This window comes from Canis lupus, chromosome 2 (assembly GCF_048164855.1).
Source record: "Canis lupus baileyi chromosome 2, mCanLup2.hap1, whole genome shotgun sequence".
Classification (NCBI taxonomy): Eukaryota; Metazoa; Chordata; class Mammalia; order Carnivora; family Canidae; genus Canis; species Canis lupus.
In genome coordinates this window covers 26,955,905-26,972,115 of record NC_132839.1, presented here as the reverse complement: position 1 = coordinate 26,972,115, position 16,211 = coordinate 26,955,905, and the positions used below count along the sequence as shown (strand labels likewise).

The window sequence follows — 16,211 nt, the reverse complement described above, 5'->3', positions numbered from 1 at the left end:
ACATTCCCAGCAGGGACATGATGAAGAGAGCCTACCCACTATCAGGCATGATGGGGTAGTAACTTGCTTTTGGTAATTTTACTAATCAAACTTCAAAGGTCACTGTTTAAAAACATTTCCCCTTAATTCTACATGTGGTTTACATAGTAATATTATTTCAACTATTTTTTTTTTTTTTAATGTGGACCATAGGGAAAAAAGGAAGATGGTTAACAAGTATAGTTAAGAACAAGAGAACTGCCTTAGGACTTGAGAATTCAATATGCACTTGTGGAGGAAAAGAAGGCTCAAAGTAAATTGGTTTAGAATCTTTTCCTATCATTAGTTGAACAGTAGATTTACTTTGAAACTTTAAGATAAAATGGCTGATATTGGCAACCTAATCAAACACTAAGTTAGCTGCATATTGCTTCCTATTCTACTAAATGTGCTAATCTTGTTATTACTGTGCAATTTTAGCTGTGGGAGGTCAGCTGCTACTCCATATCCACAGGAAATACAGAATGGCACTGCCATATAAAGCATGTATTGCAACTGTAACTGAGGACCTCTTTCCAGGTCTAATTTAGTGACTTGTAAAAATAAACTTCAAGGTTAAAATTTTTTATTTGTTATTTCAAACAGAAGAAAGATTTTAGATTTTTTCCCGAGCCATTTCCATTTTATATTCTCCTTTTGAATAAGTTCTAGATTTTTTAAAGGAATTGTTCTGAAGATTTTGACTTAACTAAAATAAAGTTATGTCATAAAACTTAAAATTTCATGAATGAGTTATTCCCAGAAGAATATGTGCTGTTTTAGAATATGGTTAACCCGTAAAGCAGAGACAGGTAGATGAACTGGTGGAAATACAGCTTATATCTTGTCCTGCTGTGCATCCCACAGGGAAGATCTGAGAACAAGAATCCTCTGAAGTCCATAGGAGCTCGGTTTTGCCAATGTACCCCAAGTGCTGGGGAACCACAGTTAATAGCTTAAAGAGGATTCTTTTTTTGGATAAATTTTTCTTTGAAAATGTTAGTTTCTCAAGTATACAGGAAAGCAACCACACTTTCAAATGAACATGGATAACTTCATTTCCTAAGAAAACATTTAAGGAAAATTTAACTAAGTGTATTATTTTATAGCTCATTAATTATTAAAGTTATTTATAAAATAATCAATTATACTTTGAAAACAGGAATGCTAATGCTGATTTAGTTAAAAAAAACTAAATTTATAAAAATGTTGTAATCTTCAGCCAAAATGTTTTTGGTGAAGGCAGATTTGTCATTTTATACATAATGAAAGTAGTAATCCCAGAATAAAAAATAATCTAATGTATATATGAGCATATTTAAGGATATGCTTGGAAGCTTCCCATTTCTGTTTAACAAACATGCTCCCTGTGGAACCTGAGGTGCCCTGAGAGGAACAGCACATCTCTGATGTAGGTGGGCGCTCTCTGTCTCTTCTTGCACTGTCCCATGCATCATTTCTTAATTTACAATTTTGAAAGTGTAGCTAACCTCAAATCTAATTACTGACTCAAAATGTTGATTTCAAAATATTTAAAATTTGAAAGTAACACCGCATTATTATTTATTTTTTTATGTTTATTTTTTTTTTGTTCGCATTATTATTTAAATACTTCTGAAACAGTTCTTTTATTATTTCTGTTTTCCATGCAATCTGTTCATGGCATGGTGGCTCAGCAGTATATACTTTTTTGGGGGTGGGAGGAAGAGATCTAAGAACATTGGTAGGAAGACAAAAGGACATATTCAGCATATTCAGCATACAAAGCAGCTAGTATCAGGTCTCTGAAATTTATTCTTATACAGCTCAGTGGACATATTTGAGAATCTTCAAATGATAAGACAAACTTGTTTTTGCTTTTTTTAACCTGAAGTAATCACTGCAAAATGTGAAAACAGCAGGTTTCTCAATGAGGATTTCATTCATTCATTCATTCATTCATTCATTCATTCATTCATTCATAAGAGACACACAGAGAGAGACAGGTAGAGACACAGGCAGAGGGAGAAGCAGGCTCCATGCAGGGAGCCTGACGTGGGACTTGATCCCTGGTCTTCCGGATCAGGCCCTGGGCTGAAGGTGGCGCTGAACCGCTGAGCCACCAGGCTGCCCTCTTAGAGGGTTCTTATGGATATTGTGCTGTCCGTGATCCAACGAGGGACCTGATGAAGACACAGGCTAAAGACATACTTAATACTGGTGTCTAAGAACAGCTAAGACAGGGTTCCAGGTACCAGCCCAGAACAAGTTATGAGTGTGGGTGGCAATGGGCTGTGTGTACGTTACATTTAACTGTAGCTATGTTTGTGTGCAGTTTCCAGTAGATTTCATCATCCAGGCAAGAATATGACTGACTTAGATCAAGGCTACAGAAAAAGGGCTTACATCAGTCAAAAAAGCATGCTTCAATAGCTTGAGCACATAATTATGGAGTAGGGAGTACAAAAGAACCCAAGTAAATATCACTTTTAGCTACATTGGGCACTTTGGTTACACTTCTTACTCCAGTTAATGTGTATTTTCTACTTGTACTCTAAGAATTTAGCTATAAAAGTATAGTTAGAAAAAAAAAAAGTATAGTTAGTATTATACCAATCCCGTCTTCAAGGGATTTTATTACATTCTCATTAACCCTTTCTTCAAACTGGAATGTGCTTCCCTTAAGCTATGACCTCATACACGAATGTTACATATAAGCATGTCTGTGTACGTGCTTGCATATTCATGCACACACACTCTCACACACACAATTTCCTCTGGCTAACACATTTAATTCCCTTAGACCCTCTGTTCTCTGATTTTATCTTGCAAGTATTTTTCCATATCATCTCTTAATTAAATTATTGTTCCTTCTACTCACCCTCAGAAATTATTCCAAACTTGTTCAAACTCCTATTAAGAAAGTGCACATTTACAGAAATTTTGATTCTGTCCATAATTGGAATAAAATAATATTGACATTATTTGAAGCCCTCTCAAGGTGGATGGTGCGTGTGTGTGTGTGTGTGTGTTTTAAGATTTCATTTATTTATTCATGAGAGACACGGAGAGAGAGAGAGGCAGAGACACAGGCAGAGAGAGAAGCAGGCCCCCTGAGGGAGCCCGATGTGGGACTCGATCCCGGGACCCCAGGATTGCGCTCTGGGCTGAAGGCGGCGCTAAACCGCTGAGCCACCCAGGGATTCCCTCAAGGTGGATTTTGAATTGATTTCTCAGAGGCTGCCAATAACAAGTTTCACAGACTATTGTTTTGACTCTGTCAGCCCCCCAAAAGAACACAATGCTAGTCATGGTTCTCTCAGGGGACACAGTAAGCTAGGACCCAGGCCACACTGAGAAGATGACAGAGATCTATAGTTGTCGATTAAGTCCCCTGTGATGAGTGTGGGATCTTTAATTGGAACTAAGGTTCTGGAGTCAGAAAGCTTCAGGTTGAAAAGATTTCTTTGATAATTTATTAAGCATGATATGATCAAATTTGGCCCTCTCTGATATGTTTTTTTTTTCAAACTCAAAAATATAAATGTTAAGTATGTTAAATGTGAACTGCAGAATTTCCTTCTAAGAAAATAAACCATATGCTCTTCTCCACCCCCAACTCCTAAAACAGCTCCAAGGGAAAATATTTTTGTTCCATTGATTAAATGGATGACTTTTCAGTTGCAAAAGGGATGAAAAGAATTTCACATTTGGGCTTCTAAAGATTAATTCTGCATTTTGAGAAAGATACATATGAGTTTTACTAGATAATCCTCAACTGAGCAAGAAATAATTTTATAACCCTTCCTTTAGAGTTTTGAGCTCACTTTATCAATGAAACAAGTGCTATCAAAATGCAGGTAACAGTGTGAGTTCCTAGCCTTCCCACAGAAGACAGTATAACTAAAGAGGAGGAAGATATTTAATATCTGTATAGTGTTTCAGAGCTCCTAGCATATGTTCATACTCGACTCTCAACAGTTTTGTGAAGAAGGCAGGGAAAGTGCAAACTGTCTTTTACAGCTAAGGAAACTAAGCCTTGGAGAAATTAAGTAACACGTTGCTCTAATTTATAGGTAGTAGAACTAGGCTTTCTGATTCTCAATTCAGTACTCTTTATTACCTTATGTATAAAGAGGATAAAATAGAGTATATTTACAATAAAAAATTAGTAAAAGAATAGTAGTTCTAGTAAACAACAAAAAATGGAGTAAGAAATTTTAAAATATATATGTAATACTGGTGCTTAAAAAATATACGAAGATGCAACTGGAGCCCTAAGGGATTTTGAACAAAACTGTTAAGCAGCAATGGTCACAACTATCTTCTGATTCACAAATAAGAATGACTAGAAAAATAACAGGATGAAAAGGAATGAATCCAGGAAATGAGAAGAGAGGAGAGTTTTTTAGGATAACTGGTCTTATGTTGGAAAAGGAAGAAGGTGGGGGAAATGGAGTTAGTGATAGTGTGGATAGTACGGAGTAAAAATCTGAAATAATTAGGCTGTGAGTAGAATGAGGTGGGGAGAGAAATAATTGGGGATGGTGGGGGGTATTCATGATGGTGCTGATTAGATAAAAAATGACCACAGTGTAGTGGAGATGCAAGAGACACCAGTGGTACCATCACCCAGACAGCCTCGCTAGAGCCCAGAACCAATGGACCTGGAGAGGGGGCAGTGCAGAAGTAAGCTGTATGGGACCTCAGCTGAAGGCAGACACAACTAATCATTTCTAGGACATGGTTAAATGACATGTTTTAGGAGGGAAATTCTTATGTTAATTGAAATGTATTTGGACTTCACTTTGTAAGAGTTTTTCCTTATTGGTTATACTGAGCTTCTTGAGGGCAGAGACCATACTCTGTTTATCCTGGGATTTTCAGAGCCCGGCATAATGCCTTGGTGCATTAATGTTTACGGAGTAAAGGAACTCCTGACTACCTAACCACTTGAGGACAGAAATTATGTTTGTATTTAAAGAAGTCTTTTATATCTTCTCATACTGCACGAGGTTAACACCCAGGGCACAAAAGTACACAGTGGGTGGTCAATTAATGCTTAAAGAATAAGCAATACATCACCAGGCAAGAGAATGTTATCAGCAGTGGGCACAATGTAATGGAAAAAGTGGTCTCTGGAAGTAGAATAGGAAAATTAACAAAGAAGGAATAGTAGTAGATCTGATATGAGGGCAGATACAACATGGTATTTAATTTGTCATTACGAATCTATTTAAAAATTTTAAAGTGCTTTAATAATAAATTACAAAGAACTTTCCCATAGGTGGGCAGGGGGATGGGCTAAATGGGTGATGAATCTTCAGGAAGGCACTTGTGATGAGCACTGAGTGTTATATGTGAGTGATGAATCACTGAATTCTATTCCTGAAACTAGTATTATAGTATATGTTAACTAGCTGGAATTTAAATAAAAATTTGGAAAAAGAAAACCCAAAGTACTTTACTATATAGAATTTTGTTTACATCTGTCTAATGTACAAAGCTGTGGGTCATTGGTGGAAATTTTAGAAAGATGATGTTAAGCAATCTGGATGATCCCACCTTTGTGTAATAAAGATTATCTTTGGATACTAGAATACGCTTCTCAAATACAAAATTAGAAATTTTATTGGTGACCACGAAGCACAATTCGGTTAATATCAATTGTTAGATACCTATGATAGCCAATACAGTCATGGTCACGTGACTTGTAAAGGTGCTTCCCAGATAGATGGCTCTAATGGAATTATAAAATGAATCCTATTTTGAAAACAGGCCTTTTGCAGGTTTTACCTATTTTGCTTAGAATATGATTTCTCAGAGAAGTAATCTAGTACTCATTATGTTTACCTATTTTAAGAAAAGAAAAAGACCTTCCTGATTGTCCCTAAACATAGATATCCAAAGTGCATTAGAATGTGTAAGGGCAAGCAGCCAGGCAATGTAGATAGAATGTCAGAATGCCAGTTCAACACACTCTCTCTCTCTTAGCTTAAACTCTTAATTTAAAAGGTTTTGTAGCTTAATCAATCTTACTATATTTTCCTTGGCACCAGGAATTTTACATTATTACACATGAATATAAATTAGAAGTAGGATTAAAAATGAAGTTATCCTTTAATGAATTTCGGTATTTATTGATATAAAGCAGACTTCTAAGAGAGTCATTCTAATGGTAGTTAATAATTAGTTCTTATCGGCCATTCTAAATATATTTTGACCCACAGAGAACTATTTTAAATTCACCAAGACCTAAAATGTACTTAGGTATTCTTTCGAAAAAAATACATGGCATCTTAGCAAAAGATTAATTTTAAATACTCAAACTACAAAGGAGGAAAAATGGAGACACAAGCTATTGGAAGGTCTCTTTCCTACCTGTATTAATATAATTTTCTTCTAATTACTTTCCTATTCTATTTTGGGGAACTAGAATAATGATTGAGGACATCAGCATTCCATAATATAGGTTTGAAACACAAATGAAATGTACAAATGCATGCCCTTATAGCATATACCAACTTTTTCAAATTTGCCTCTTATTATTTTGCTCTAGACTTCTTTACATTTTCAAAAGATTACCTACACTATGTCAATTTGCGTTATAAATAAGTGACATCATAAAGGTAATTAAATTGGTTTTACTGGGGTATCAATTAATTATGTATACAGTATGTCCTGTAAATGCATCTTACCATGTTAAAAAACTCATTTTACCCTTTCTTATTATATGCATTGATATTTTTAACTTTCACTTAGTTTTATCTGGACCTCTACTTTCAAATGCTTGTTCAAGAACAAAATTCATAGGATTATTCTAATAATCTTACTAAGAGTTCCATGTGGAATAAAATACAAATAAAAAACAAAATAGACAATATATAATACTCACCTTGGAAATGCTATCCATATCTCCTGAGCCTGAAACAAAATATGAAAAGAAAATCTTTATTAATGATTTCATGTATAAATTATTTCTCTAAAATAAATAAAAACAGTACACTCTTTGTATTTTCCATTATAAATCTCCTGAATTTTTTAATCTTAAAAAGTTTTAATCTTAAAAAATTTCTTTTCTCTTATACTGTATGGTAAATAAGTATCATCTGATGGCAAATCAAAGGATGAGTTGCATCTCTAGCTCCCAATCATCTTTTTTTGTTTAGTTTAGGCAGGATGAAGGAAACTATTGTTATCATAAATTCCTGAAAATGAAATATTAGATCACTTACTAATCCTATTCAATTCCAATTTTTAAAATGTATATACATATGTGTATGTCTATATAGAGAGAGCAAGAGAGAGAGAAATATATTTTCTAAAATTATGCTTCTAAATTTGATAAAATATAAGATGGACATCTGCAATAATATCTAATACTAGTCTGAGCCATATTTTACTATAATAACCAAAGCAAAGAATTTTTAATAATATTAAAAATTTGACAGCAATCAATATTCATGCTGATACATCAAAAGTAAGAATGTCTTCAAAATATACTGTAATTTTATTTTGATTCATAAATTACAATATTATTTAAAATAATACTGTAATTTTATGTTGATTCTTGGGAGAAGTGAACAATCAATACTAATTTCTATCCTAGAGAATAATATAACTGAAAATCTTCTAACTATGACCAAATATCATCCTTTCTTTTGAATAATTTTATAAATTAAAGGATTCGAAAATGAATTATATTGCAATAAATTAAAAAATAAAGTTCTAGAATAGTGCTAACCAGTAGAGCTTTGTGTGATGATGGAGATGTTTCTCTATGCTGTTCATTATGGTAACCATTAGCTATGTGTGGCTATTGACATTTGATATGTGGCAGTGCAACTGAGGAAGTAAACTTCATATTTTATTTAATTTTAAGTTAAAATTAGTCACCCATGGCTAGTGGCTACCAGAATTGGAGATTTTGAAATCTAGGCAAAATATAAATGTATGTAAAATAAGTATGGACCTTAAAAGCTCAAAAGCCTATCAATGTGTTGCAAATAATTTCTTGATTATTGAAGTTACACAGCTTTTCAAAGTCTCAGAGGATGGCATTTGGGTGGAGTCCTGAAATCTGTGTATAACTTGTTACAGGAATAGTTAGTTACTCCAACCTAAGTAAAAAGGTGGTCCCTTTCCAAAAGAAAAAAAATTATCATAAGCCTCTACCCTCACTGTCAACTTTTAGTTTCTGATAATGTTATTTAAACATATAAAAGATAAAATAAATGCATAAACCAATAAATTTTTGGTTTTGGTTTTGCATTTGGTCTGCCTGTACATACAGTGTACCGTGTGGCCTAGTCAGGTGGGTGCCACTTATCTCTATTCCTCACTATAGTGAAACTTTTTGTTCATCTTGAAGATATTTGGCTTCATTTGGTAAGAAAGCATCGTTTATGAAGTATGTTTCCAACCATTAGTCACAGTCCTAGAACTCAGCTTCATCACGAATGCAGAGTATGTGCCAATGTTCTCTCTTAAATTAAGAGAATTGTTCAGATTATTCAGAATATGATTGCCAATTTTGTTTTTAAAAGAGATAAACATTAGAAAACAAAAACAAACTTAAGAAATTCTTGCAGAGAACATAAATTCCTCTGAGATTGTGTCTGTAGACCTTTGGAGACAAACCAGTTGGGAAGATACTGTAGTCCTCCAGGTGGGGGATGTATGATTATGTGCCCAGAACAGCAGTATCTCTTTTACCCAAAAACACTCAGATTTTGATATATTAAACACTTGTGAATAAGAACTAAGAACAATTTGACACTTCTGATTTTCAAATGATCTCCTGTCATCATGACTAATATACTGTAAAATAGTCAGTGAAAGTTGAAATATTTTAAAATAAATTCCTGTGTACAAAAGCACTTTGCAAACTGCAATATCCACTATGTAGAATTAAGGTTTTGTTTTGATTTCTAAACATTAAACTCAATATCCTTACCTAAAGAGCCATTCATGTGATGTGACTCCATTCCTCCTAATCCACCCATGGGGCCATCTGACCCGGGGCCCATTGGAAACTATTTAAAAAATGAAGAAAATTACTATGACCACGTTGAAAACAACTGTTTATCTCAATGTTACAATACCTATCTTTAACATTAGAAGATAATGCCACAACTTATTTTCATTTTCAAGTAATGGAGGTTTTTTCCAGCCTTATAGATTCTCAAACTGGACTGCCCTACTTCCTTCATACCATCTTTAGGCTAATCCTCATTCCTATCCCGATTTCTCTGCAGATATTCTCAACTAGAAAGCACATACATTTCAGTGCAAATGAGAAGATAAGCATTCTCTTCTATGCTCTTGACAGATTTTACTATTATAAACTAGAGATGATTCTTAAGAAGCTGCTAAAAGTATTGGCTTATTAATAAGAATAATTTAACATTTTTATGCCAACATTAACATTTTTCTTAGCAGACAATCTATCTTTGTTCAAACGAACATAATAAATAATTTCATCTTGCAGGTTAAATACATTTAGCTCCTTGGGGACAGTTCAATATAGTTAATTCTTGGCAGTCTCAACTATGTCAGTTCAATGACAATTGGACATTCTACAGCAGTTATAGTTAACATTCTTTAAAGTAGTGGGATTATTTTATTTTCAGTTGGAAGCCCAGCACAAAACAGAGGTGAACTGACATACTGTGGCAGAGCACGTGGAGAGGCCATGGCCTGCCCATTCAGTCTTTTTCCTTATCTCCTCGGAATACTCCTGAGGAAATCTAAACCCAGTCTGAAAACAAGTTATCTATAATTATCTTACGTTTACAGTTAAAAGAGCCTATTGAAAAACACTTGCTCTTAAAATTTCCCATGCCAAAAGCATCTCTTCCATGTTGTATGGTACAGAATACTGAATGTGGTGTGTGTGTATGTGTGTATTTATGTGTGTAGATGGGGTGGTGGTGTTTATTAATCACACAGGATTTTGGGAGAAAAACAACTGTCCTCAGCAGACATGTAACTGTATATAATCTATAATCTGTTTCTATATCTACCTATCTCTATTTGTTTGGAGGTAAGATGGCTTTCCATCACTGGGATCATAAAACTACATGCTTATACATTTTCCCAAGATATAATGCCAATTCTGTTGCCTAAAATTTTGTTGCTTAAAGTACACAGACGGATTTTCAGTAAACAACTTAGAATGAATACACACAAACACACCTCAAACAGTAGCTTAAAGAAATTAACTTTGAACTTACTATTTTATTCAGCTTTTGCCAAAACCATAGTTTAGATCTGGGCTGAGAAATTTGTGCTGGTAAGGCCAAAACCCCCTGAACTAACTTGGTTTGGTCCTTTTATCTGGGTCCTACAGTGTTTTCATAAGTTATGAAGACTACTGGTATATATGCTTGAAGCACATAAAACTGCAGTGCTAGCCCTTAGCAGGCATTTGCTTTTACTACCTCTGGCAGAGATGAATGACATTTGAAAAAGTGACATGTTCAGCTTCTACTTTTCTTGGATCTCTTATCTTTGTATCGAGTTAAAGGACCAGAATGGGACATACTTGGATGATGTCGGCTTAGCTGCCCACAGATATGTCTTCAGTACCATAGGCTCTGGGTTTCCTCTCTCACTCCCTCCATATCAAATATCAAGTTCTAAGATATGAAATTGTACTATGAAGAGGTTTTCTATGTTTTTGCTGAATTTCTAAAATAGCATTGTTCGTTATTCTATTCAATGTTTGTTAAGAGTGCTATGGAAAAACCTTTCAGACATTATTGACAGGAAATTGTTTCTTTTTTCCTGAAAGCCAATTTATTTGATTATATAAAGAGAAGAGTGATAACTGAAGGCAGTATTGCTTAACAGAAATAATATGCAAGCTGCAAATGCAAACTTATGTAAGTAAATTTAGATTTACTAGCAGCTATCTTTAAAAAGTAAAAAGAAACAGGTCAAGTTAATTTTAATAATATATTTTATTTATCCAACTCCTCAAAATGATCATTTCAACATGCAGTCAGTATGAAAATTTTAATGAAAAACTTTACATTATTTTTTTCATACTAACTCCTCAAAGTCTAGTGCATATTTTATATTTACAACAAACCTCAAACCTCAATTTTTTTAAAGGATTTTATTTATTTATTCATGAGAGACACAGAGAGGCAGAGACACAGACAGAGGGTTCCAAGCAAGGAGCCCGAGCGGGACTCGAACCTGGGAATCTGGGATCACGCTCTGAGCCAAAGGCAGGGGCTCAACTGCTGAGCCAGTCAGGTGTCCCAACAAACTTCAATTTGGACTGGCCATATTTCAAGTATCATACTATAGTGGTTGGATTTGTTGCCTTTACTGCTAGGAAGCTTAATTATAATAATTATTTCATTCCTGTTTTTTGGCATAATTATGGAAAATTCCTTTTTTGTGGAATTCTTATTTTTATTTAATCCTGGCAATCTTATATTCATATATCTGCGTATTAACCATCCTGTTATATTTTTGTTAATATGTAGGTCTTATAAATTAATACTTTTCTAAGTGTGGAAAAATCACAACCATATGCTTTATTAAGAACACCCAAATTCTTTATGTAGAACTGCCTCATTTCCATATTTAAATTCCAGATTTCAAAACTCTAAAGAAAAACAAGTATATCCAACTTCCTAATTTATTTCAAGTTTATCAGGATAAAAGAAACAACCATAATGAAAAAATTGGTGATGCTAAAACTGAGGTTAGTATAAATGATTATATATTACCTATCATTTTTAAATAGTATTAATAAGTATGTAAAATTTGAGATAAAACTACACACCAACATTTTATAATTGATTAGGTTCAGCTTTACATTTAAGTTATACTGATACAAAATCTTTTGTTATATACATTTTTTAAAAAATGTTTTATTTATTTATTTAATTTTTATTTATTTGTGATAGTCACAGAGAGAGAGAGAGAGAGAGAGAGAGAGAGAGAGAGGCAGAGACACAGGCAGAGGGAGAAGCAGGCTCCATGTACTGGGAGCCCGACGTGGGATTCGATCCCAGGTCCCCAGGATCGCGCCCTGGGCCAAAGGCAGGCGCCAAACCGCTGCGCCACCCAGGGATCCCTTGTTATATACATTTTTTGTATTATGTTTTTTTTTAACCCAGAACATAGAAAGGATTTGATTTTTTTCGGTATCTAATAAGTTTCTGGGTAGTAAAATAGAAAGCTTAAGTGGTACTTAGGGATTGCTACAAAATCTTTTGTTATACATTTTATGTATTATGTTTTTTTTTTAACCCAGAACATAGAAAGGATTTGATTTTTGGGGATATCTGATAAGTTTCTGGAAAATAGAAAGCTTAAGTGGTACCTAGGAAATGGAGTGCACTTAGTTTGAGCCTTCAAATACATTAGAAAATTTATTAAAAATTCATATTTACATTAGGCCTGTTAGGTCCAGGAGGTACTGCATTCATTAAAGTATACATGTTGTCTCCAGAGTTGGTTGAATCTGAAACAAAATATTACTTAATTAACATCTTTCTTTATAATTATCACCCAAGTCAACACAAAGTAATAATCAAAGATGATCTACATTCATATACATATTAATAGCTAGCACTTGAAATAGTCATTACTAACGTTCAGAAACAAATACTTGTAAGTCATTTTCCAACTCAGAAATTATCATTCTGAGGTTGTAAATGGGAATATTTACCTACTATATTAGGAGTAATCCCTTGAATAATTCAGGTCAGAAGGAGCATTACTTTAAAAATCTAAAAAATTACAGGAAAGTCTGTCTTTTAAAAAAAAAATGGATACTTTTAGATTTCACTAAACAATTTATATGTACAAGTATAACAAAAAAATCTCTTAAAATTCAGATTCAGTAGCTTTTCATTATTTCCTTAGGCTTCTTATACACCAATTTTAAAAATAGTTTATTTATCTTATAATGATTAATAGCTGGTGCAATATCCTGGCTTCATTCTAAACGAAAGAGAATAGGATAAGACTATACAATTGGAATGACAATTTCTCTTGCTTGAAGTAAAAGTCAGCTTCTTCCAGTATGACTTTTAATAAAATTTTTTTCATTCATTTTATTCTTGATACATTATAGTAAAAATGACTATAGTATATATCCATATAAAATATGTAACATTTTATATTTTTAAAAATTTACATTTCATATCTATGAGCTATTTCTAATTAAGTCTCTGAGTACATGTGTTTTTATCATGTATTACCTAGAGTGAAAGGCCAAATATTTTACATTCAGGAAATGGTTTTCTATTTCCTCATAATTATAGTTTTCTTAAATATAATGTATTAAGCCTCACTATTCTGAAAAAGAATATGTTTCAAATTTCTTGTACTGATACAAGGCAGGAGATAAAAATCATTTGCTTTCTCATGGCAATAAACCTTAGAGCAAGAAATGGGCAACTCCTTTTCCTTTTATTTTGAGATTGCTTAGTAGATCTTAAAAAGTTTATTATTTTAGTGTGTACTACTTAGAGAGTAAGTTAGATGTTGTTTATTGGTTGTTAGTGTACAGTGATTCATGAATCTAAATATTATTTTCCCATCTAGACTAATAGATCATTCCGCTGAAAATGCTGAGATGCCCACCTCAGATCTTGTTTGTACTAAGGTCCCCATCGACTCATGTGGCCTTAGCTATTTTTACATCCTTACGTCCATTATACTCCTGTCAACCCAAGCTGCTTGTTCTTTCCTGCATATGACCAACCTTCTGAATCTCTGTATTTTTGTTCTTACTTCCTCCAAGTATCTTCTTCCCAGCCTTGATCTACTGAAATTCTACTCACGACTCCAGATCCACTGCAAATGTTACCTCTTACATGAAATTTTGTTTTCTGCTATTTCCAAATTCATGAATGCTCTCCCATCATTGAATTCTCCTTTGCATTCTAGTTAATGTTTTGTCTTATTCTTGTCCTGCTTCCAACAAGGCTATAATAAGTTCATTGAGAGAAGGAAAGGGACCATGTCTTATACTGTGTGCCACACACAATAAATATCTGCTGACTGAGATTTAACTAATGGGATATACTTTAATCCTATAAAAACGTATCTTTCAGAAATCCTGGATTGCTTCTTAAACATAGGAAATCTTCAAATGGCTTTTCATCTTTATTAGCCTTACTAATTTTATTTAACTGATTTTAGTAATTAATTTGGAAAGGAAATGTGCTGTATATTTTAAATATGCAAAAGGAAAAATAAATGTATTGCTTTTAATACCAATCAAAAACGTAATTTCATCTAAAAAACATGGAGAGGAATAAGGTTGGCATTTTCTAGAATACATCTGACATCTTTTTATATACAGAAAAACTTTATAGATTCTGGAACCTATTTTTTGCGGGGAGGGTATTGGCTTCATATTGGAGGAATGACTGTGAAAAGGATGCATCCGCAGGAGTATGCACAAGGCTAGGAAGACATACTGGTGCAATTTCTGGCTTGAGAGGATAAAGTGTATTCAGATTACATATCAACTGCAAAGTTTAGTGGTTTCTCCAAAAAATTTCTCTTAAATTGTAGTGCAGTGGTTATTAATCATATGCTATCTTCATAAACTAAACATTAATTTCACCATACAAGAATGCAAATGTGGGCAAGATGTTCAATTCACATAATTCCATCTTGAATGAACTCTGTTTCACTTCAGTGAAGATGTTCTGAGGACAGAAATCCATGAAATGTTTATGATAATATCCAAAGAGTTAGTGAAGCAAAGCAAAATTTTGTGTTAATTATCAGATTGATGGTTTTTCAAAATTAAAGACTCAAAACTTAAAAATGACTATTTATTGGTAGGATTAGTGATATTTAATTTCAAGCTCCCATACATCTTAGATTTCAACAATCCAGCTAAGAACATATGGATTGAACAGTGCAACATGATTAAAAATTTTTCCTAATTATAAAACTTTCCCATCTATTTTATTACCCAAAAGTTAACACTGTCCTAGCCTATTTCTTTGTTTTCTACTTTCTACGTTTCTGTTTTATATATTTTTTAAAATAAAATTGGGATCATATTGTACTGAATCATGAACATTTATTCTCCACGTTATTAAAAATTCTTTGATAATAATTTTAATGACTACATAGTATTCCATAAAAACTAATTTAACTTCACTAAAATTGCATTAGGTTTGAAGGTTATATCTGCTATTTTAGTATTAACCACAACAAATGAGTATCCCTCTATATAAATCTTAGGTTGTGTCTCTAATCATTTCTCATAGAAGGATTATAGAGGCAAGTGGTGTGAACTTTTTTATGGCACTTGATAGGTGTTGTTAGAGCCATTTTAGGAGGGCTGTACCACAGTAAACTCCTACCATTACAGTCTTCAAGAAACAACACATTTAATAGTCTATAATAAAGTCTCAAAAAGAAAGGACAAAGCTATTTAAAATCTTCCTATGTAATGATTATAGAAATATTGAGACATTTTAGTTTACCAAGATTAAAACAAAAAAATACTCCTTCCACTACATAGTGACGTTTAGCTAATATATATACATACAGATGTGTAAGCATATCTACAGCCATGTTGGTAAGATAATGGTGGGTCTGATTAAACCTAATGGATCTATGTATATTTCATGTGTCACTTATGCAGAATTTTTTAAGTTGTGAGATTTAGATTTTTTTTTCACAGTCTCAAGGAATCTTTTTGTCAGATAAATTATTGGGCAATTCATATAGATTAACACCATTTGCATCCTGATTGTATCTGCTACCCACACAACAGGAATTTTCTACATGCTTAAAGTAATTGGACGATAGTTATTGAAGAACCCTGTTTCTTCCCACTTGCTCCCTGTCATCTATTTCTGTTACCATCAATGAGATAATGAATACTACTAACCTTCCATCATAACAATTTTTGTATTTTGTAATTTATTCTAATAATCAAATGCCCATGTGGCTAGTGTGATTACAATACCTGCTGGACTAGGCATGATGGGTGTTCCTGGTGGCCCTCCACCTCCTGGAGGACCCTAAATAATTATACAAAATTTCAGTAAAAATAAGGCATTTCATGAAACAATATAAGGAAAAACAGAAGAAAAGTTAGACTTATCTATAATAATCCAATTTGAAAATCACAAAGGAAATATATTTTCTCCATAATTTATTTTCTTTGAATGTACAATCATTTCAACATTATGCAAATATAATTTAGCTTA

At 33.2% G+C, this 16,211-nt stretch overlaps 1 protein-coding gene across 9 annotated transcripts in view; it reads right to left on the bottom strand.

The window, feature by feature from the left end:
- Positions 1-16,211, bottom strand: part of SSBP2 (single stranded DNA binding protein 2) — a 302,263-nt gene that overhangs the window by 8,126 nt on the left and 277,926 nt on the right. For all 9 annotated transcript variants that reach the window (XM_072793451.1, XM_072793481.1, XM_072793462.1 and 6 more), the window contains 4 exons: positions 15,968-16,022; positions 12,414-12,484; positions 8,954-9,032; positions 6,893-6,921 (listed from right to left, as the gene is read on the bottom strand). In XM_072793451.1, the coding sequence (XP_072649552.1) occupies positions 6,893-6,921; positions 8,954-9,032; positions 12,414-12,484; positions 15,968-16,022 (234 nt within the window). The remainder of the gene's footprint in view (positions 1-6,892; positions 6,922-8,953; positions 9,033-12,413; positions 12,485-15,967; positions 16,023-16,211) is intronic.